The sequence below is a fragment of the Vidua macroura genome, chromosome 1, assembly GCF_024509145.1.
Source record: "Vidua macroura isolate BioBank_ID:100142 chromosome 1, ASM2450914v1, whole genome shotgun sequence".
Classification (NCBI taxonomy): Eukaryota; Metazoa; Chordata; class Aves; order Passeriformes; family Viduidae; genus Vidua; species Vidua macroura.
The window spans coordinates 88748203-88768714 of NC_071571.1; the positions used below are offsets into that span (position 1 = coordinate 88748203).

Sequence of the window (20512 nt, forward strand, 5' to 3'; positions counted from 1 at the left end):
AAAAGAATCATCAAAAATGTAGCCAAGACAGACTGGCACTTATGCACCTTTTCTATCATAAATAATGCATAGATGCCAGTCTCATTTACATTGCAGCCATGGCTTGCATCTATGTAGAGAGCACAGGATGACACCGGTATCCTGCATGACCTGAGGTATTTTCTGTACTACAGACCTGTCCTTTCCTCAAGACAACTCTAAACAACACAGACAACCTGCACTTATTTGTGCACATATTTGCAATACTTAAGGCAAAACTACATGATATTTAGCCTGTACTTGTTTCTAGGAAAGGGAGAAAAAAGAGAGATGGCTATCGACCTGGCCTAAAAATTTACATGTGTATAGGCTTGTCAAGAAAGTTAGAGTATGAAAGGAGTTAGAGGACTGAACGTCCCTTTGTTCAGCCTAAATGTCTCTTTGTTTACTGAGAACCAAGGCAGGGGAATCAGTGGCTTGAGAACCCAAACCTGGCTGATTGAAGATACCTCTCCCTGGCCAAGACTTTCCATTGGGGTTGAAAAGGGAGAAATAAATAGGATTTTGTATGCTCTTTTGTAAGGACCCTGCAGCTCCAAATCACCTTTTCTCACCACTTTTTTTTTTTTCTCAGCAAACTGAGAAAAATGTAGCTCAGTAGTAATGTTACCTCCATTTGTCTTCTATGAGCTGCACTGCAAAAATGTACCTGCAGAATGAGCTTGGCCTTCCCTTGTCTGCAGATAAGAGGAAGATGTGAGTGATGCAAAAATCAGCTGCAGTAGAAATCTGTGAGAAAAGGGATCCTTCCCTGTGCTAACCTGCTGGACACACATCAACCCAAGGATTCAGGAAAGCCTGGGTAACAGGTGCAGAATACAGACACCACTTGTGGATGACAAACTGCTAGAACACTGCCTGCCAAAATAAAAAGCCCTGCTGAGATAGCTGTACATTTGCTCAGGACCCTGTGCTTAATTTTAAGGATAATTAGGATTTGGCCAAAGCCAAAATGGATAGAAATAGCAACTGAAACCTTCAAGTGTCTTTCCTTCATCACTTAGGCCGTGAACTTTTTGGCAAAAGGGACTCTGTGATACCAGCAAGTCATGTCTGCTCAATCACAGCATATCAGCACTGATTCATGCAAGCTGCAAAGGGGTTTTAAATGCTAGGGAGAGCTGGTCTTTTGTATTCTGACAGCTCCTTACTGCTGCTTTATACGAGTACCTCTCAAATGAAGAGCCTGGAATATATGCAAAAAAAAAAAAATTATATGTCAGTTGCTTCACAGTGTTTAGGGCTCCCCTGGAGCTTAATTATGTGGGAACTGTGACATGTAGTCTGTCAGCTAAAAGGTGGCAGATCCCTGTGACACAGTTTGAGTGGTGTGTTGTGAAACATTACTCATTTGCTCTCGCCCTACAGGTAACTGTATGGCATGCCCTGTGCAAACCACAGGTTCCCCCAGCTGCGGTGTCCATGGCAGTAAGCTCCTAGATCCAGCTTCCAGCATCCCTGTGCACACTGCAGTTTGATTCTGCATTTAGATGAGTAGCACATAAATATTCCCGTCTTCACCAAATAAAAAAAAAAAACAACCCTCACTCATGTTAGTTTTCTTCTGCTCTATAACTCTAAACCATAAGGAGGTCTAAGTGATCAGCACCATAACCTTACAATTTTTTTGTCTCTAACTCAGGGCTATAACTGTGGGAGATGTATTGTCCCCTAGGAATGTGATAAGCTCTTCGGCACAATTCTGAAATGAAAAAGCACAGAGATCATATTCCAGGATATATTTTCAAATGTCTAGCAACATTTCCCCTGGTTTCATTTTTTAAATCGTAAGCACTGGAATCATTCACTTCTAAGGCTCTCTTGTGTTGGTGCCTTGTTGCCATAAAAAAAAAATCTGTCCCAACTTTTATTTTCCATTTACAAACATTTACTCCATTCTCCGAATCAACAGGGAACAGCTTCTTCTTCTACTACATGCAGAAGGTGCTTTCATAAACTTGTCACATCCTGAGGTTAGTAGCATATGGTATTGAAAATATTCCTACTGGTTGAAGGGAGAGCTGTTACAAATACTTCAAGCAACAGTTTGTTAATTTTGGATACAATCCTACAGTGCACCAATATTATTCTCATGCTTTTAAACCTAACCATATAATGAAGATGCTTCATGAAGTTTCAAAAAGAACGAATTAGACCATTTGGGGCCCTTAGAAGAACATTTCCTTTCAAACACCAATGTGCATAAGACAGAGTGTTTCTTTTTTCTTCCTTTTACAAACTAGAGGAGCAAATCCTCCTTTTTTTTCCCCTTCTTCTTTTTTTATTTTTTGTGCTATTATGAAATATGGGAATAACTGTGCTCTACATGAGGAAAAAGAAGGCTGCCTTGCTTTACAACTCGAGGAATACAGGCTGTGCCATACAGACCCTAGATATACCTCTTGCTCTGGCTGCCTAGTAAATTGAAATATGACAGTACAAAAAAGAAGAGATGAGAAAGTGGAGTGTTAAGAATAAGGCCAGCAGGCAAGACTTCTCAGGGATATAATATGGAACTGGTATCAAAAGATAGAATTGGGCAAAGGATAACATCATTAGTCCTCCAGATACACTGAGCAGCAAGATATGTCAGATGTGGTCAAAGAGGGGCAGGATCACAACCCTAGGGGAATATATGGAGTTAAATAGTTGTCTTCCATGAACAAAATGATTCCTTATCTGCTCCCTCGAAAAAGAATGCTGTGTCTCTCAGCAGTGTAATTCCATCCCAGCTCACTTTTCCCAGAAGATGACTGAACTGCCACGGGGAAATGGCTTAGCTATTGGTATTCAGCTAGTTGTCAGGGGGGTTGGGGGCAGGTAGAGAAGATAACCTGTGGGTTTATGGTATCTAATACAGTGGTTTATCAGGTCCTCCTGTAGCTGCCTTCCCTTCTCACACATTCTAGATGACAAATGTTGTGTTTCCACCAGTTCCTTCACCATGACCATTTTCCCTACCCTTTTCAGTGCTTGTGTAGCTACAGCTTCTTACTGCAACAGCTCATCACTGCCTGCTCTCTGCCTGCTTATTTTTGCAATGTATCTGATTTTTTATAATTGACAGGAGGGGAGCTCAAGTGCAGAAGAACTCATCCCTAGTTACACAGGCAATTTTGTGGCTAAGCAGATAGTAGAATGAGGATTTCTAAGTTTAAGGTGACTTCCTATTTTACTGGCTATAAATCTTAAGCCACACTTTTGTTAGCAGTGAAAGTTTCAGGGATTTCAAACTGAACCTTATGCCATTATTTTTCCACAATAAATGCTATATTGCAACAGTCTTCTTTACCTTCCTTCCTCTGAAATAGGAAGATTTTCTCACTGAGGCCAAGTCCACAGACATCTAAATCCAATTTCATTTTTAAAGCCTTGTGAAAAACAACACAGGCAAGAAGGAAAAGAGGAATGCTCAATTTGCTTTGAAAGTTATTTACAACACAGCAACAGTTAAAGAATATGGTTATGGCAGAAAAAGCAACTCAGGATGCTTTCTCTTGGAAAGCCTCAGACTGAAAAATTAAGGCAGAGCAGGTCAATTGAGAGATGCATACGTTAAGCACATTTCCTATCTTGCCTTAATAATGTATTCTGAATGCAGCAGCACACACTGCTTCCAGCCTTTAACTATCCAGTCAAACATGACCATTAAGCATATTCAAGAGAAAATACAAATATGAGAAGTATACCATGACATCCTGTAGAAAAAACACACAGGAAAAACAGACGGTAAACCCAAGGGCAAAAATATGCTGCATAAAATACAGTTGATACCACACAGAGTTCAGAGAGGTCAACTGCTTTAAGCAAAAACGAAAAGAAAAAAAATCACCCAAACAACTCCTTTCTCCTTATGCTGCCAGGTTTCTGCTATTGAAATCTAAGGCAGTCACAATAACCAAATTTTGATGCTTCCTTAGATCTAACTAGACCAGATGTAATGTAGCTCTCAAATGAAAGATCTGCCAGGGAACAACAAATACACACAGCTAATTGTTAACAAAGTCCTTTGCAGGGCAAGTCGACCTGGTGAAAAGAAACAAAGCAATGGAAATACCAACATAATTTGTATTCAAAGAGAATAGTGTGCTCAAGGATACCACAGGAACTTGGGCTAACATTATAACAATCTTTCTACCTCTATTTTTCTTCCTAAAACCTTGTATTTGGCTTTATTTTGTGGCACCGATGGCATTATCTTTTGTCCACAAAATCACACGTTTTAGATTCCAACTTCTGACCAGGAAAATAACTTTTTACAGTCATGCTATTTAGCATCAGTTTTCAGTTGTATGGCAATATTAAAAGAGTATTTTTGAAACAGGATATACCTAATGTAAACATTAACCAAACAGTGAAAATAGAAGCTTAAAACTTAGTTAAAAGCACACAAACAAGTAGGAAAGCAAAAGACTAGCTAATATTTCACACTCAGGCATCTAAAGCTCATCCCCTGAAATAAAGGTTGAATTTGTATATATAGATATTATCATTAGAACAATCTTAACCCCAGTTTCCATGAGTAGTGGGTAGCCTCAGAAAACTCCAGAGGTCACTCTTTCTAAGCTACAAAGTAACTAAAAGTTACAGTGACAAAACAGAGATTTCCTGAGGCCATCTTTCCTATTTTCTCAGCCTCTCCTGGCTGTATTAATCATGTCAGTTAGGATAAATTTCCTACTTCCACCATATCAATCATTTTGAGTTACCTGAAGAGAATGCTAGAATAGCTAGAGAATGCTATGTCACTGTGCATACTTGACTAAAAAATTAGGGGCTTCCTCAGGAGGAACAATGGGATTTTTGAAAACTGGTGAAAGCTATGCAAAAACTAAAAGAGCAGAGTATTAAACACAGATTACCTGGGCACCTACTCTAAAAGCAGCTTCCACCTGAGCTTTGAGGATGTTGCACTTCAAATGGTCAGGTACAGATGAAGGTGACACAGGGGCATGAAGAGTCTTTTCCGATACCTTCTTGTCTTCAGCCTGTATTTATTAAAAAAACAGTGACATACATTAGAAAGATAAGTTCATAAAATTATCAAAGGTTAAATTTTTACTTGTAATAATTTGATTCAGCAATACTGGCTAAAACTTCCATATTCATACCCTGATAGATACATCTTAGAAGTTTTTTAAATATTTAATGATTTGATACTATGTTCAATACAAGAATAGCCCCAGGGAAGCCTGAGCAATAGAAGCAAGAAAATGATGTGGAATGAAGATACATTAAAAAAGCCCAGCCAGGCCTTGGAGTGGTTATTCAAACCCGTAATCACACTGAGAAAACAAAACATTGTCTCAAAATATCCCACAGAAGGCAGAAGAGCAAAGAGCACAACTATAGTGAACACTGGCTTTTTACACCACCCTTAAAATGCAAAGCTCTGCAAGTTTAACCAGAGAAATGTGAAGGAATCTCCACTTAATTGCAAGCCAAGCAAAATCTCCTTCATCAGAAGGAAAAGAAACATCAAAAAACTTTAAACATTGCTGATGCCGTTTCCACCTGATATCAATCCTTTACCTACGCAGTGATCTGAATCAGAAATTTTGGCCGCAGGATAGCTAGTGTAGTGCCCTGGTCAAACATGACCTAAAGGTTTTGTACCTTGAACAAACTACATCCAGCAGAAATGCCAGAAATGCCACATGAATAAACTTCCCATGCAGAAAAGGAAAACAAAAAGAAAGACAATGTAAGACTAATGTATCAACAAAGAGAGTATGATGAGACCAGGATTGCAAACATGAACTCTTCAACAATCAAGCTGTAATATGCCACATATTTTAGAGAATAATTGGGCAATGGCATAACAGCCATTGTAAACTTCTCTATTCTTCCTGGAAGTGACACCTGAATTACAGATGAGTAAGAGCCTAGATTGTGCATTCATTTTCTGCTGTCATGGCTGAGAAGGGTGAATGGTTGTATACACCCAGACAGAACAGATATGCAGTGCTGTCATTCAGATTTCAGCCAAAACAGGTACAATGCATCAGAACACCAGCTCCAGTGATCCTTGAAGTTCACCTCTGCCAAGTGTTTAAAGACAGAACCAATCATTTTTTTTTTTTGCTACTGAAATTACCATATGATTATCCCTTTAACTTCAAAATCTGTCTCCTTTATCCTTCATTCTGCCCTCCTTCATGGCATGCCACTGATGGTAACTACAATCTTACTGACTCTTTTCTCAGGTCCTCAAGCAAGCACAGACAAATGGGAATATCAAGATTCGGGGAACGCTTTCTGCAAGTGGAGCAAGTCACTCCAAAAGCAATTGTGTTGCCTGAGGAAACTGTTCAGCAAACACTGGGGAGGAAAAGAGCCAGACCTTAGCAGAACTCTGTTGAGTCTGCAAGACATTTATGTAGAAGCAAGGTTGGTCTAGCAACCTTCTGCATCCAAAATTCCATAGCTCCAGGGTGTGATTTTGAAAAACTGTCTGTTAAAGGACTGCTTGTCATGAGATTTTTTTTTTTCTCCGCCAAATTCCTAATAATTCTTACATGTTTATTTGTCAAGCTACATTCACTTTTTTTAGAGGAAGATATATTTGGACTTCCCATTCTTCCCAGTCTTCTCCTAAGGGAAAAAGAAAATACATAAAATGAAAAGTGACAGTGTCTAGCTGGAGCAACTTATGGAACTGTAGTCATCTATTCAGTCTTGATTAAAATAGTAGTTTAGCAAGTATATGAAAAAAAAAACAAACCACCAAACCCAAACATGAAATATTTGATTGCCATAGGTGTCTTTTCTGGGATACTAGTGAAGCTGAGAAGTGGAGATAATCAAAAGGACAAAATTATTTGTAAAGAAAGCACAGCTTTTACTTCACCAATATTCTTGGTAGACAAAGTGAACCCATTTTAAAAGGCTGTTATTACTGCCAACGTTCATGTGTATTGATTTCTAACAGCAGAAAAAACAACACATTAAGCAGTGGCATTTCTAAAGGCCATGCAAACTCTCACCTTTGTTTTAACACTATATACCAATTAAATAACATTTCAGTCAAGCAAGATTAAACAATTGTATTTTACTTGCTATAGCAAGACAATTGAGGCTTGTTTAGGAGACAAGCTTGTTTCATAACAAGAAATGTTCCCAAGTTCCATCCCTCTGTTATTCAGATGGATATAAATATTTTTCAGTCCTATTGCTCTTCTTCCACTGCCCAATTTTCCCACATTGACCAAGAGAAAGAGAAAAAGACCCAGGGCTGCCCTATAGCTGGGAATATTCAAAATATCTAAATCTCCTGCTGTATTTAGTATTGTGCAGATGACTCCATTTAATGGAGATCCTCAGTGTGAGATCTGATGTGCAAGTCCCACACTGAGATTCTTGAGAGGTCCAAATACTGATGGTAGCTGACCTGGCTGAAAGAGAAAGAGAAAGCTGCTGCTAGAAGGTGCACACTTCTCAGAAGCCAGTGCTAGGCATTCAGTTCAGCTTTAGTCCATGTTTGGGTCACACTTTAAGGGTTTCACCTTCAAGGAAGCAAAACTTGCTTTGCTTGCACTGCAACAGGAGCAGCAGCACCTTTAGTGACTGGTCAGACATGAAGAGCAGACATTGCTGCAATTGCTGCTCAGCCTTGTCCTGCTCAGCAGCTGCTGAGCCAGCAGCCAAAGGCCACCACGTCCCCCTTCCCCAGTGGAAATGCCAACTGCACACAAACCACACACAGGGCATGGGAATGCTTGGACTGACTCAGGCCTTCTTTAGCTTCTGGACACATGTCAAAGGCTTCTTTGCCTGCCTGCCTTGGCAGTGGCAGTCTTTTCTGCCACACACTAGCACATCCCAAATCACTGCTGAATTCTGCTCTCCCACAGCTGATTAGCTGAGACTATTACACACAGAGTCAGTGGCACTGAGGATCCAGATGAAAAGTAAACTTTAATCAGAGAACAAAGCAGCACCTCCTTATTGCAGACTATTAGTACTTCTAAACATCTATATAAGTTCCTATTTTTCCCTAATGCCACTAATCTTTACATACAAGCTTGCTCATCTCCCAGTTTAACTCCTAAAGTATAACTGTCATCAAGAAAAAGAAAATAAAATATTTCATGGCTACAAAAGCACATGCAGAATCTTCTGTGGTTCATTTCACTAGTTTGTAAGAAAATCAAAGATCTGTCTGCATTAGGAATGTCCACATACTATTGCTAAAAGAATGAAAGCTGTATTCTTCTTTATTTTGCTGTATAATAAAGAAATTTTATATTTCCAGAATCTTCACTGTTTGCAGCATAAAGAGAGCAGCTAGGCATTCATTTGTTGAGCCAGGCTGGCAGTTATTAACATTTTGTTTTAATTTATACACTCAGAGTATTCTACTTGGAAATGATTACAATGCTAAGCATGGCAGGACATTAATGAAATTTCCTATTTTATAAGTTTTTAGACAGAAGTCAAAAGAATCTTAGATGCCTTTTTCAAGTGAAAGTCCTAGAATCAAACTTGCATTTGAAAGAGATTATCTTCTTGCTTAGCATTTCAATTTAAACTCATCCTAAAAGGTTTAGAAATTAAGAAAAAACCCATTAGGATTCCTGAAAACACTCCAGTTTTCCATGTCCAATTCTGCTGATCTCAATAACAGCAATGTGTTTACTTTTTTTCACCATCAATGCAGAATTTCATTTTTCCATGGAAGAAGAACACTGGAGAATTGCATTTAAATGGAAAAAGTCAAACAAGCTCAAATATATACACATATAAAATTAGAGGCATTTTTTTCTTTTTGTTACTGTAGTCTTACATTTGCTTTTTCTCCTCCCAAACATTTACTTTAAATTCAATTACATTTGCTGATACTAGAACTGAAGGCAGATTTGTAGAGTGTTAGGTAACGATGACAGTGACTTTGGTTTGCAAAGCTAAGTGAATATTAAGTACACATACAGAATATAAAAATAGTTGCATGAAACACAGTAATACCACTCCTGTAGATAACATTTCCAAGTCCTGCTTTAAAAGGTTCATGCTTTGTTCCACATCAAACTTTGCACCAAGAGCAAAATTCATGATCTTGTGCCTCTGTGAATTTACTGATAGCCTCTTCTTAGACAAACAGCATGTTTAAAACATGTGTTTGAATGGAGAGAACTGAAGAATATAATGAATATTTTCTTTAGGAATGCAGGTCTATTTTTGTCGCTAGTCATCACTACTAGTAGGAGGCAAAATTTAACAAAGACAACACAAATATATAGGTTCTGAAAGCACATTAGGTAAGTGAGGTTTCCTGGGACCCAACTACATCTGCAAATGTGCATGGAAATCTACAGACTCTTTTGCCCCTTTTTCACCAGGAAATTTATTGCTTTTAACCATGTGACAGCTAACACCAATTATGAACAGATACCACAATGATAAGACCTGTACAATTATGTCTTATTCTTATTTGAGGCAAAGTTTACAAGCAGAAACTGCATCTTTTTTATTGGAAAAAAAAATACAATTGAAAAAACAAACAAACAAACCCCTCATTAAGCTGTCAGACACAGAATATTTTCCTCAGGTTAGCTATTAATTGGTCTAACGAAAAATATAACTCCCCATAAATCTTGATATGCTTATATCCTTGTAGTAAACCTCTTTAATTTTGCTATCAAATTTATTTTATAAAATGCTACTGCTCAATATCATTAAATCCTACCTCTGTCACTCTGAGCTTTATGACAGTCTTAGAGGACCATGGTAGCTGTGTTTCCTGGGATATACCCTCTAATCTGTGTATCACACAGAAGAGTCTCAGGTACATCAAAAAGGTGGGTTCATTTTGTGGGTTTTCTTAAACTACAAATGATTTTTGGAACCCCAGTGGCTTTGGGCATTGCTGTTATGCAGGGAGCAGGTAGTTCCACAGATTTTTGCAGGTGGTGTCATTTGGAAGCAGACAACCTGTGTAGCAGGGCAGTCCTATAATATAGGGCAGGGCAGTCCTATAATATAGTTTTGCCCTGCTAGGAAAAGGCCTTAAGTTCTGAGCAGAGTTTGCAAAAATGTTAAGGCTCATCTAGGTGCCTCTGTCTGAACCTTTCTCAATTTGCCTGCAGGTTTGTTCTATTAAGTTTAGCTGTGGAAGCAATAATTTTATATAGAAAGCAGTAGCACCAGTATTCTTTGTAGAATTAGGTATTTATGACTCTAGCACAAACATGTAGTTTAAAGCAATGTAGGGCTGATATGAAAACAGGGGCTTTGAGAAGGGAAAACACAGAACATGGTCTAGAAGAGCTGATATGGAGTGACAGCACAAAGACCACAGTCTGGCACTGGGGACCCACGGCTATAAACAACTCACCAATGGCCAGTTAAAGTGCAGACCTGAACATGGACAAATTTGGGTTTAGGGGCAATAAAGAGAGTGAAGACATAATATATAGCATATATATATAAAAGCCACCACATACAGTAAATTTGGGTGGAATGAGAAGATGTGTAGACCAGTGAAGAAAGAGCAAGATGTAAAGGCTTGTTTGAAAACACACAAAAGGACCTAAAGTATATTGTAGAGTGAGGAAAAAGAAGAAAACATGGACATGGCTGGAGAGAACATTGGCACAGGCTGCCCAGGGGAGTGGTTGAGTTACCATCCCTGGAGGTATTTAAAAGATGTGTAGATGTGGCACTGAGGGACATGGTTTAGTGCTGGACTTGGCATTGCTGGCTTAACAGTTGGACACGATGGTCTGAAAGGTCTTTTCCAACTTAAATGGTTCCATGATTTTATGACCATCATAATTCTCTGACCCCACCAAAATGAAATCACCAACCTTATGACCCACAGGTGTAGGGAAAGGGCGAACATAACATCAGGAAAAGAGGTAGAAACAATTTGAAATGTATTATTATTCTTTACTTTTATGCAATAATTACAGCTGGGCTACCAATTACTAGACTCACAAGATTTCAGAAGTGCTAACAATACATTCTTGGCTTTATGTCATACACACAACACACACACAGAAACACACACACACACACACATATATGTACAAAGTAATGGGGGATGGGAGAACGTATTTTTTAATGAAAGGCTTCCAAGAAGAAAATCAGAAATACATTCACAGCTACAACACTTAGGATTGTCTGTCTTGGAGATTAAGGAGTCTGCTAGCACCAAAGGGCATGAAACACAAGTTGAAACAGACTTTCATCATTCAGTAGGTGGACAGACACGTACACCATACCAAACAGCTCTGGAAAAGAGGCTGGACACAGCCATTAATCATTCCCATGAGACAAAGTTTGCTGTAGCAGACAATCAAATTAATTAACTGCAGAATCTAATTTACCCAATTTCTTGCTAATTCTCCTATGGGTCGATTATTAAGCCTGACAAATTCCAGCCTGAAAGCACTTTGCTTGAAAAAAATAACAATTAGCAACAGGAAGGGAGGGAGTAAAAATTGGAATTCCACAACAGATGTGGAAATGGTTCCTATTTTTTTTTTTAATCAAAAACAGAGTAAATGAAACAGCTTTGTAACAGCTTCACTGGTTTTATTTAAGCATAATATTTTGGAGAATGCAAGAGCAGGCCATAAAAAGCCCTTAGTAGACCAGAAATCAATGGAGTGGTGCAGGAGAGGAGTTAACACTTCATTTTTTTGCCAGAAACTAGACACATTGAACACTCATTGAAATTTGTTTGCTGCTGGACCGAGTAGCTAGTTAACTACCATAACCAAAGGAACTTTAAAGGCCCCACTTTCAGTTAAACATTCTGGTCACAGTTTGGGGTTGTTCAATCTGGTCTAACCTGCCTTGTTACCTTTCTGCTGGGCAGTGCTCTATGGCATTTCAGCCCAGGGTTAGCTCAATATTTGCAGCATGTCTCTCTCTTTCACTGGAGAATTCATCTACTGAGGCAACTCCAGGCTCTGCTCAGAGCTCAGAGACTTGTTGTTTATTTGTTTTAGCTTTGTGAGCTCTGTATACACATTTCACCAGAATCTAGGTCAGACAATGGTGCTTGAAGAAGAAACCACAAGTGAAAGGCCAAAAGAACTTCAGAATGATTTGTTGGTCACAACCCGTAGCCTGTAATGTAAGGTCTGGATCACTGAAATGCTTTCCAGTGGTGACTCTGGGCCAGTTTCAAGAGTATGTATAATTTTCAGATTACTAAAAACAGTAATTTTAATAAATTTTGAAGGGCTGGCCTCTTTTGCATTCACATAGTAGCTGCTGTTCATGGGAATGCTGCCCAGTTCTTAAACCCAAATCTCTCTATGACTGCCAGGGGAGGGTTTTCATTAGACAGCCCATGTCTCTAGCCTTGCCTTTTGCTGAGCTTCTGCCAGAAACAGAAGCATTTAGCAGCTCTTGGTGCTCATTACAAGACTTTTTCATCATCTAAACTTTGACTGATGGCAGACTCATCATAGCAGACACAGGCTGCATTTACTGTGCAGCTGCATTTATTGTGAAGCTCTGACTTGTTATGATACTGGGTTCTGCTAATTAGTCCTTAAATAAATAATCCATCTGACTGTGGACAAGATTCTAGAGCTGTCAGGACAAGCCAAAGAAAACCTCTAATTATAAAAGAGCTGAGTCCTCCCTCCACAGACTTGCAGTGAATATGGACGAGCGAGAGGATCAGAGATCAGGCAGAAGCTGCAGGTACAATATTTGGATTACTTGCACAGTATGGTGGGATACAGGACCAAAGTGTTTCAAGCTTTCAGTTTAAGAAAGAAGACAGACCATAAATCTACTCATTTTGAAATCACAGGGGTACCATTAAGATCACATCTTTCAACCTTTTGTGCAGCACAGGTCAGATTGGTTTGCCCAATTGCGCACTGTGGTCAGTGTGGAGGGAGACCTCTCACATCTTCACTTTTGCCCTTTAAATATGCCAAACTCAGCTCTCAGTGAGCTCAAATAGTGTAGGACACTCCTTTAAAGCATGTTTTGGACATTGCACCTGAGCAAATGCTCTCCACTGGGGTTCAGATAGCGTATCAGTAATCACATCTGAACTACACAAGTCCTCTCACAAGACCTGGATATTCATTGGATGAGTCTGAGATGGAGAATTTTCCTTTGGCAAACTATGTCAGTGCTTAACAAGCTTTGCCTATAAAAAGCTGTACTTATTACCAGTTGAGAATATTTCTAGAAGATGAACTTGAGAAATGCACATAGGAATGAAAGGTGACTACTTTCCCATTCCACCTCAGTTTGTTGACTTTATAATTTATCTTTTTAATTCCCACTTGAGCTAGACAAAATTAGAACTCCTCACAGGTGAAAACCAAATAGATTTGGGAGAAAGTCTAAAATATTCCACCCTCCTCTGTTCATTGAGAAATCCCCAAAAATCATGACACAGGTCATTACTTCATGACTACATTAATAAGGCATAAGGACTGCAGTCCATATCTGAACTACACCACAATCCTATGACAAACACTGAACATGGTTCAAGGAATCTTAATGATAGGAAATCCCCTGCATTATAGAATAAATTCAATTAATTGTAATGTTGAAAAAAAAATCCAATATTTAATTTTCACATTAGAAACACCTGGCTCACTGATTTTTAGCCTTGACTTCCATCTCCTGGAATTTCTCATTCAGAGAAGAGACAGATTCTGCTATATAGATATATAGTCCCTTTGTGCTTGTATTTTTGGTACACTTGGTCGTGTTCCCTTGGATTTTAATTTCTCTAACACTTTTTGAAGTAATATCAATAACAAAAGGCTGTTTGTAAAAGCAAGGTAAAATAATTTAGTTGAGTTCTTCCTTGAGCAGACAAAAAAATTCTCAAAACACCACTTTTCTTTTAAAAGGTCTGTACAGAGTCACTGCGGGCCAGGACCCACCTCTTTTGAAGACAGTGGCAATGCTCTCATTGACTTCACAGGGTCCAGCTCAGGACCTGTGTGGTTGTAAACCAGAGATCCTGATCCAGATTCAGAACAAGGGATCCCAGTTCAGGCACAGTGGATTTAGCCTCACGTGGATATGAGGAGCCACATGGACTTGCTGATCTCTGGCAGAAACAGCAGGACATGGCTGTTTGGCCACCCCTGCAAAAACTGTCTCATAAAACACCCACTAACATCAGATGCCAGGGGGAGTTAATGGCATAACATGGACTCCTCATGTAGAAAAACAAGATTTTTTTTTATCACTTAAAGTGTTGTTATTTTTTTACAGCTCTAGGCTGCCTAGATGACTAACTCTTCACAACTAAACTAAAACTATAGCATAACATTGTTGCAGCAGCTTCTGAAATTTTAAAAGGCAAAGCTGATTGAAATGCTAAATCTAAAAACCAAATCCCAGTCCCATAAGAAGATGGTGAGAGGTGATTAAAAAGCAAGCCAGTTGAAGATGAATGTTGATTTGAATTGGAGGTGAAAAAGCAGCAGCTTTTGAATATGAAGTGACAAAGGTGCTCTGGCATATATATGTAAAAGTATATATGTATATGCTATACCTTGTTCATGCTGACGTGCAGGGCTGGCCATGGTCCAACTACCTTCATACTCTCCGTTTCTATTTTCTTCAGATGAGAAGTTTCATCATAAAGAAGGGGAAGTCCTGAGCTCAGTTCTAAAAGGATGCCCAAAAGAAAGAAAGAAAAAGACACAGTCTGAAGGGAAGCTACAGAGAACTTCAGAGCAAGATACTCAACTGCATTTGAAGAGACGGCGGTCGGCAAAGCGTCTTCTCTGTAAGACCCTCTAAAATGTTTCATAATTATGCCTGTTGGGTCATTTTGCCTTTTTCTATTTAGCAAACAATTCCTCCCCCTCCTCCTTCTCACCCATCCTTTCATTTCAGCAGAGCTTTTGCCAGCTTTGGGCTAGATATTTTCTCTTTACCTCCCCACCGCCTCTACTCCCTCTATATTCTAAAACTTAGTTGACACCAGAGGGATTATTTATGCAGCCAAGGTGCCACTCTTGAAACATGTGATGCGTAAAGAGATCAGAGTATAGCTTTTGGCTTCTCTCAGACATTTTTATTTATATGCCAGCCTCTTTAAGACTGTTGTCAGGAATTTGCTGTGCTTTGTCAACAGAGATTTTGAGCAAGCCACTGACACAGAAAGACAAGGAAAAAAAAATTTTCAAACAGCCCTAAATGGTCTCTGTCATCATCTTGGGGATGCTGTGGCTTATATATACGTATTTGCAAGTACTCTGAGAAAAATAAACATCATACGATGATTTAACACATCTCTGTGTCCTCCTGTATTTCTTCTTGCCATGGATTCTAGATAATAACAGTTGGGAACAATCCAGTTCTGTGGAGTCTGATTCAAAGCCTACTGAAATCAATAAAAACCTTGCACTGACTGCAGTTTGGTTTGGATCAGGTTGTTAAGCTGTCCTAAGAATATTAAATATTACTCACTCAAGATCTAATTCTACAGCTGTTTAAATATACATTAAGGGCTTTGCTGACTAGAGACAAATTGCTAAAACCAGCTTATAGGGATATAACCAAAAAGCTGTTTTTTGGCATTAGTGAAACATTATCAGACCCTGAGGTAATAATACCCTAGAAAGGGTTATACTATCAGCATTGACCTCCTCTTGGTGGTCTTTCATCAGAAGTTAATGTTGCCGGAGTTCAGCATTTCTCACATCACAGCTACTTCTGTGCATATGAGACTGTGAAACTGCCTGATACCCTGGGAATAAATTACCGCAGCCATAAAATCAGACATGATGATGGGCAGTTTTTTTGAAGAAACATAATCATTCTAATTTCCTCCTAAGAAAGAAAATAAAGGGGGGGGGGGGGGGAGTAGTGCCGTATTTAAATTATTCAAGTTTGCTATTAATTAAAACAGATTTTTAAGCTGGGGGGGTGGGGGTTTGGTTGTTTAAATGGAGAGCTCTGGAAGACAAGCAGGCCAGTTTAACCTTTTAACCCAGCCTCAAAAACAAACAAAAGAAAAGGCAAAAAAATGAATTCCTACAAAAGGCATACATTTCCTATGTCAGCATTAAGTCTTTGCAAACCCAGGCTTTCATTCCAAGAAAGGATCTGGCAGCACCATGGTTTTTCCAAGCTCAGTTTTCAGTTTGAAACTCAGTCTGTTAGACCATTCTCTGCTCAGGGTTATGCAAGGTCTTTTGTAGCAAGCTGCTCAGGAATAAAGGATGCCTTTTTTTGAAGTGATAACCTGCAAGCTCAGCCCAGAGTTCAAGAGGGAACCTGGGTCCCCTCTTCCCATTGCTCATTTTCTGTCATAAAAATTCTGTGAGCTGCACTGCATACGTGTTGGCATCTGCTCCCAGGGATAGCCCCAGCTGCTGCCGGTGAATCTGCTCATGTGCACCTGGTAATCCATGCACGACCTTGCCATGCCAATTAGGCTCAGCAAGCAGCTCACCCTCTCTTCCCTGTAAGGCCAACTGCTGTTGCACAGAGTGGGACTGGGGTTCTGGGATACACTGGGGGAAGATGTGCTGCACCAATAGATGTGATCTGTGTACATTAGCTTTGATGTGAAGAGTAGCATTGTGAGTACAAGAATCAGGCTGAATGCAGGAAAACAACATCTTCTGCTGAGCTGAACAGCTTCATAAACACACACATCAGATTTGTTTCACTGGATTTCACTTCCTCCAGTAATTGAAGCAGACAAATTACTTGGAATGTGAAAAATCAGGCAGGTCTGGCCCCGGTTTGTTTTCTGTTTGTTTCTGTAACAAAGTCCTGTGCTGTGTGTTTGCTGGGAAACATGCACTAGTATTTAAAGGAAACCTGGCTGGGCACATTGTTGTTTCCTTCTCTCCTGCCCATGTCCCGCTAATTGCACTGGAATTTTAATATTTCTCAGAATAGATGTAAGTGGAAGAAAGGCAGATCTTTTCTCCCTCTCAGTCTGATGGTGGGTACATATCAGTGGGTCACTCCATGTTCCACTTCAGATGAATTCAAAACCACCTCAGAGCTCAGTGATGAGTCCAGTCCATAGGAACTGGAACAAGTCACAAAACACCTGTGGTCCCATGGAAAAGCACAAGGTAGGTTAAGTGCTGGTGTCCCCTCTATCAGCCTTATGGGGAAGTTTCTGTTAGGATAGCATATTTGCCCCATGAGATCTTTTTGCTCTTCAGGCATTTCCACTTGAGATATTTTGGTCACAAGCACCCTCTTTCCTGAGAGCATCCCCAGTTTAGTGACCACTTACTTCCTAGAAACACTTTCCCAGCACTGGCCTTTCCACACAGCCTGGAGTCAGACATCAGTCCCCCATGTCCTCACGTTCCTGAGGCAGACTGCTGATAGTGTTTCCTCTCTGCTTGATTTTTTCTTGTCCCACACACTGTGCCATGTCCTCCATAAACGGCCAAAGGCCAGTATGCTCCTAACCATTTCAGTATATGCACTGTGAACCTTTCCCACATGCTGTTTACAAGAGTTTTCTCAGCTGAAATAGCCTGAGCAGCATTTTAATGAAACCATTAAAAACAAACCAACCCTAGTCCCCTGAGCACCAACCTTGAAAAGGCACTTAAACCCATCACCCCAAGCTGCAAATGAGTAAGTCTGATTATGTTTTAAGGGAAGTGCTCCTACCCAGACTGCCACTGCTCTCACAGCATAAACATGCCAGATATAACCATGGACTGTCTTCTCAAGGGAAATCAGCTTTGCACCTCCAGCCGGATGCACAGGTGCCACAGTGGATCAGCAATGGTTTGCAGTGGGGCAGCACGGCAGCATTAAGACACACGGCATGCACAGCTGCCTAAACAGCTCAGCTGGGAGCAGTCAGCATGGCTGCACCACAGCCTCCCCTTGGAGGAGCTCCATCCCTTCCCACTCCCTTAGAGAAACTGGGAATCGGCACTCGGTGCTAATGGCTTTGGGCAGGAACCAGCACTGATTCTCCTGCATCAAGCAGTGTGGAGCAGTCTTCAGCAGACAAAGTGAAGAGAAAGGTGAACCTGTCTCCAGCAACAGCTGCCATCCATACCTGCCATGGCTTCTGAAGTCCGCTTCAGAGCACGGCAGACAGGCCAGGGAGGCTGCTCCTCACCACCAGCGCCAGTTTGGGGGAGAGGGCTCACTCTCCCCATGTCTGAGGGAGGACATGGAGCCTCCTGGGCCATGTTTCCTCTCACAGGTAACACTCGCTGGGCACAGAGAACTGCCCCGGATGTTTGCCCTCGTGCTCTTCTAGGCTTTTCCTAAGGTTATTTCTGAAATAAGGAGAAGCAGGGAAGCTGTGTGACCTGAGAGGAGACAGAGTGCTGGAGTAAACACCCTGTGCTGTGTGGCTTTTGCTGTTCCTTTAATTACCTCCTGTCCCGCAGGTGGGCCCACGGCAGGGCGGTGGGGAGCTGGAGACCAGCAGCACTGCGGGGACTGAAGCGGGGCACCGGGAGGGGACTCTGACACGGAGCTGTGGGCTGGATGGGAGCCCCGAGGAGGGGGTCGGGGGAAGCAGGGCCAGCAGTGCCTTCTGGGTCGGGACACTCAGCAGCAGCATAGCTGGCCCTGAATGAATTTCCTGGCATGCTTCAGCTCTAATTTGGGAAAGGAAAATATGGGCTGGCACACCACCCCAGAAAGGTCACCGCCTCCCACGGTGCCAGGCTGATAGCCGGGAGAGGTTTTCCAGCACAGCCTTGCCAGCATGCCCCCAGCACCTGTGGCCAGGCCGGCATTGCAGGGCGGCCCGGCGACCGCCTGGCCGCGGCCCGGCCCGCGCAGGGCCAGGGCAGCCGCCCCGCAGCGGCGCAGCCTGCGCTCCCCTGCCGGGGGTGCCGCTGGCTGCAGAGCAGGGCCGAGATGCAAATACCTCAAAACTATCGCACTCTCCTGGGGAAAGAAAGTGAAAGAAAATGTTTCTGATCTTCTGAAGCAAAGTCTGATTAAAGTGCTTGTCCAGGTAGATGCCTGTGCAATACTGCTGAGGTGGGACGGCTTACAGTCAGGGTCACCCAGTACAGTCCAAGACCCTGGTTTCAGGAATTTGAAAATTTTCAGATTAACTGACCGGGGTGAAAGATTCCATAATGGATAGCTATCTCAGGGTCATTTACAGTTATGAAGGCAAAAACTGGGCAAAGGAAGAACTCAACGTTTCCTAGAGACAAGGAATATAATAGATCATATCTTGTTTTGCCCATCATCTGATATTCTTATACAGCTTCAGCGTCTGACACACTTCACAGTGCAGAGATTGTAAATCTGGAGAGCAGGAAGGAGGACTGCTCAGTGACAGGGATGTTTCTCTTCCATTTCCTGTGTAAAATATTTGGCCAAGCTCCGTACCCTTAAAAATGCCTGTAGACGTTCAGCAGCAAAGACTTCCACCCAAACTCCCCAAGACTGTATCAGAAATGGATAGGCTTCTCTCCTCACTGCTTTCTACAAGCCAAGAATTTCTCCATTAAGGAAGCGAGAATATTCCAGTCTTGGTAGCTAAAGCTTGCAATTATTCCAATTACCCAAACTAAGAGCTAGATGCTGTATGTCCAGGGCTCCAGAATTTCTGCTGCCTGTGCCCAGACACAAAAACAAGATCCAAACAATGAGGACTGAGGGCCAGCTGGACAGATCAGCAAAAGACAATAGCAGATGAGGGCAGGTTTGTGAAACTACACAAACAAATAGTAACAATGAAAAAGGAGCCTGTGCCAAGTGGTTAGAGAGTCAGTATCTGTGACTAATGGGGTATTTGTTCAGCTATAGAACACCCACCTAACACCAAATCCCGCAACCCTGTAGCAAACCAAGGAAACTGCAAATCTTGTCTCATTTGCACATGCTACAAAGCTAGCAAATAATAACAGGAAGCACATTCTTCAAGGAGTAAAACCGAAATGCACACTGTTTTCCTTTCCTTTGCCTCCGTGCCCGAGACAAACCTGAAAGCAGCACAATCACTGAAATAACAATCACTGCACTGGACTTACTGGTTGGATTTGGAACTGCAGAAACAATATCCTTGCTTTCTGGAGCAAGGGCACCATAATTGGCGTGGTGGTGGAGATGGCGATGGTGGTGGTGGTGCCTTGCAGCCATTTTTGTGGTGTATGGAGTTCCACCATTCTCCTCAATGTTGAACGGATGCAGATCGCTGTTGTTCAACGGATAGCTACAAAATAAATCCAGTTCAAATTAGAGCAGTAAACAGTAGCACCAATTGTACATTTAGAGAGAGAGAGTGAAAACTTTCTTGGGAAAAAATGCACAGCATTTTTGTAAATAAATTTTTTTTTTAATCCCAAATCTTTACAGTTTTCTATCTCCACAAGATTTATGTGATGAGAAAAAAGCATGCCTCTGCTTGTTTGTATGACTTTAAGATCAGAACTATTTTTGATTTTACACAGTACATAATCTCTGCTAGAATCTTTCCTGGGATAGGAAAGTCATCAAGCAGAAAACAATAACTCTTTTAAAGTGAAATTGTCTGAAGAGCAGACCAAGGAACAGTCTCAGA

General features: G+C 41.0%; 1 protein-coding gene across 2 annotated transcripts in view; it reads right to left on the bottom strand.

Moving 5' to 3' along the window:
* EPB41L4B (erythrocyte membrane protein band 4.1 like 4B) overlaps positions 1-20512 on the bottom strand; it is a 163854-nt gene that overhangs the window by 47805 nt on the left and 95537 nt on the right. For both annotated transcript variants that reach the window (XM_053992285.1, XM_053992277.1), the window contains exons 16-18: positions 19983-20164; positions 14531-14646; positions 4902-5027 (exon numbers count right to left, since the gene is read on the bottom strand). In XM_053992285.1, the coding sequence (XP_053848260.1) occupies positions 4902-5027; positions 14531-14646; positions 19983-20164 (424 nt within the window). The remainder of the gene's footprint in view (positions 1-4901; positions 5028-14530; positions 14647-19982; positions 20165-20512) is intronic.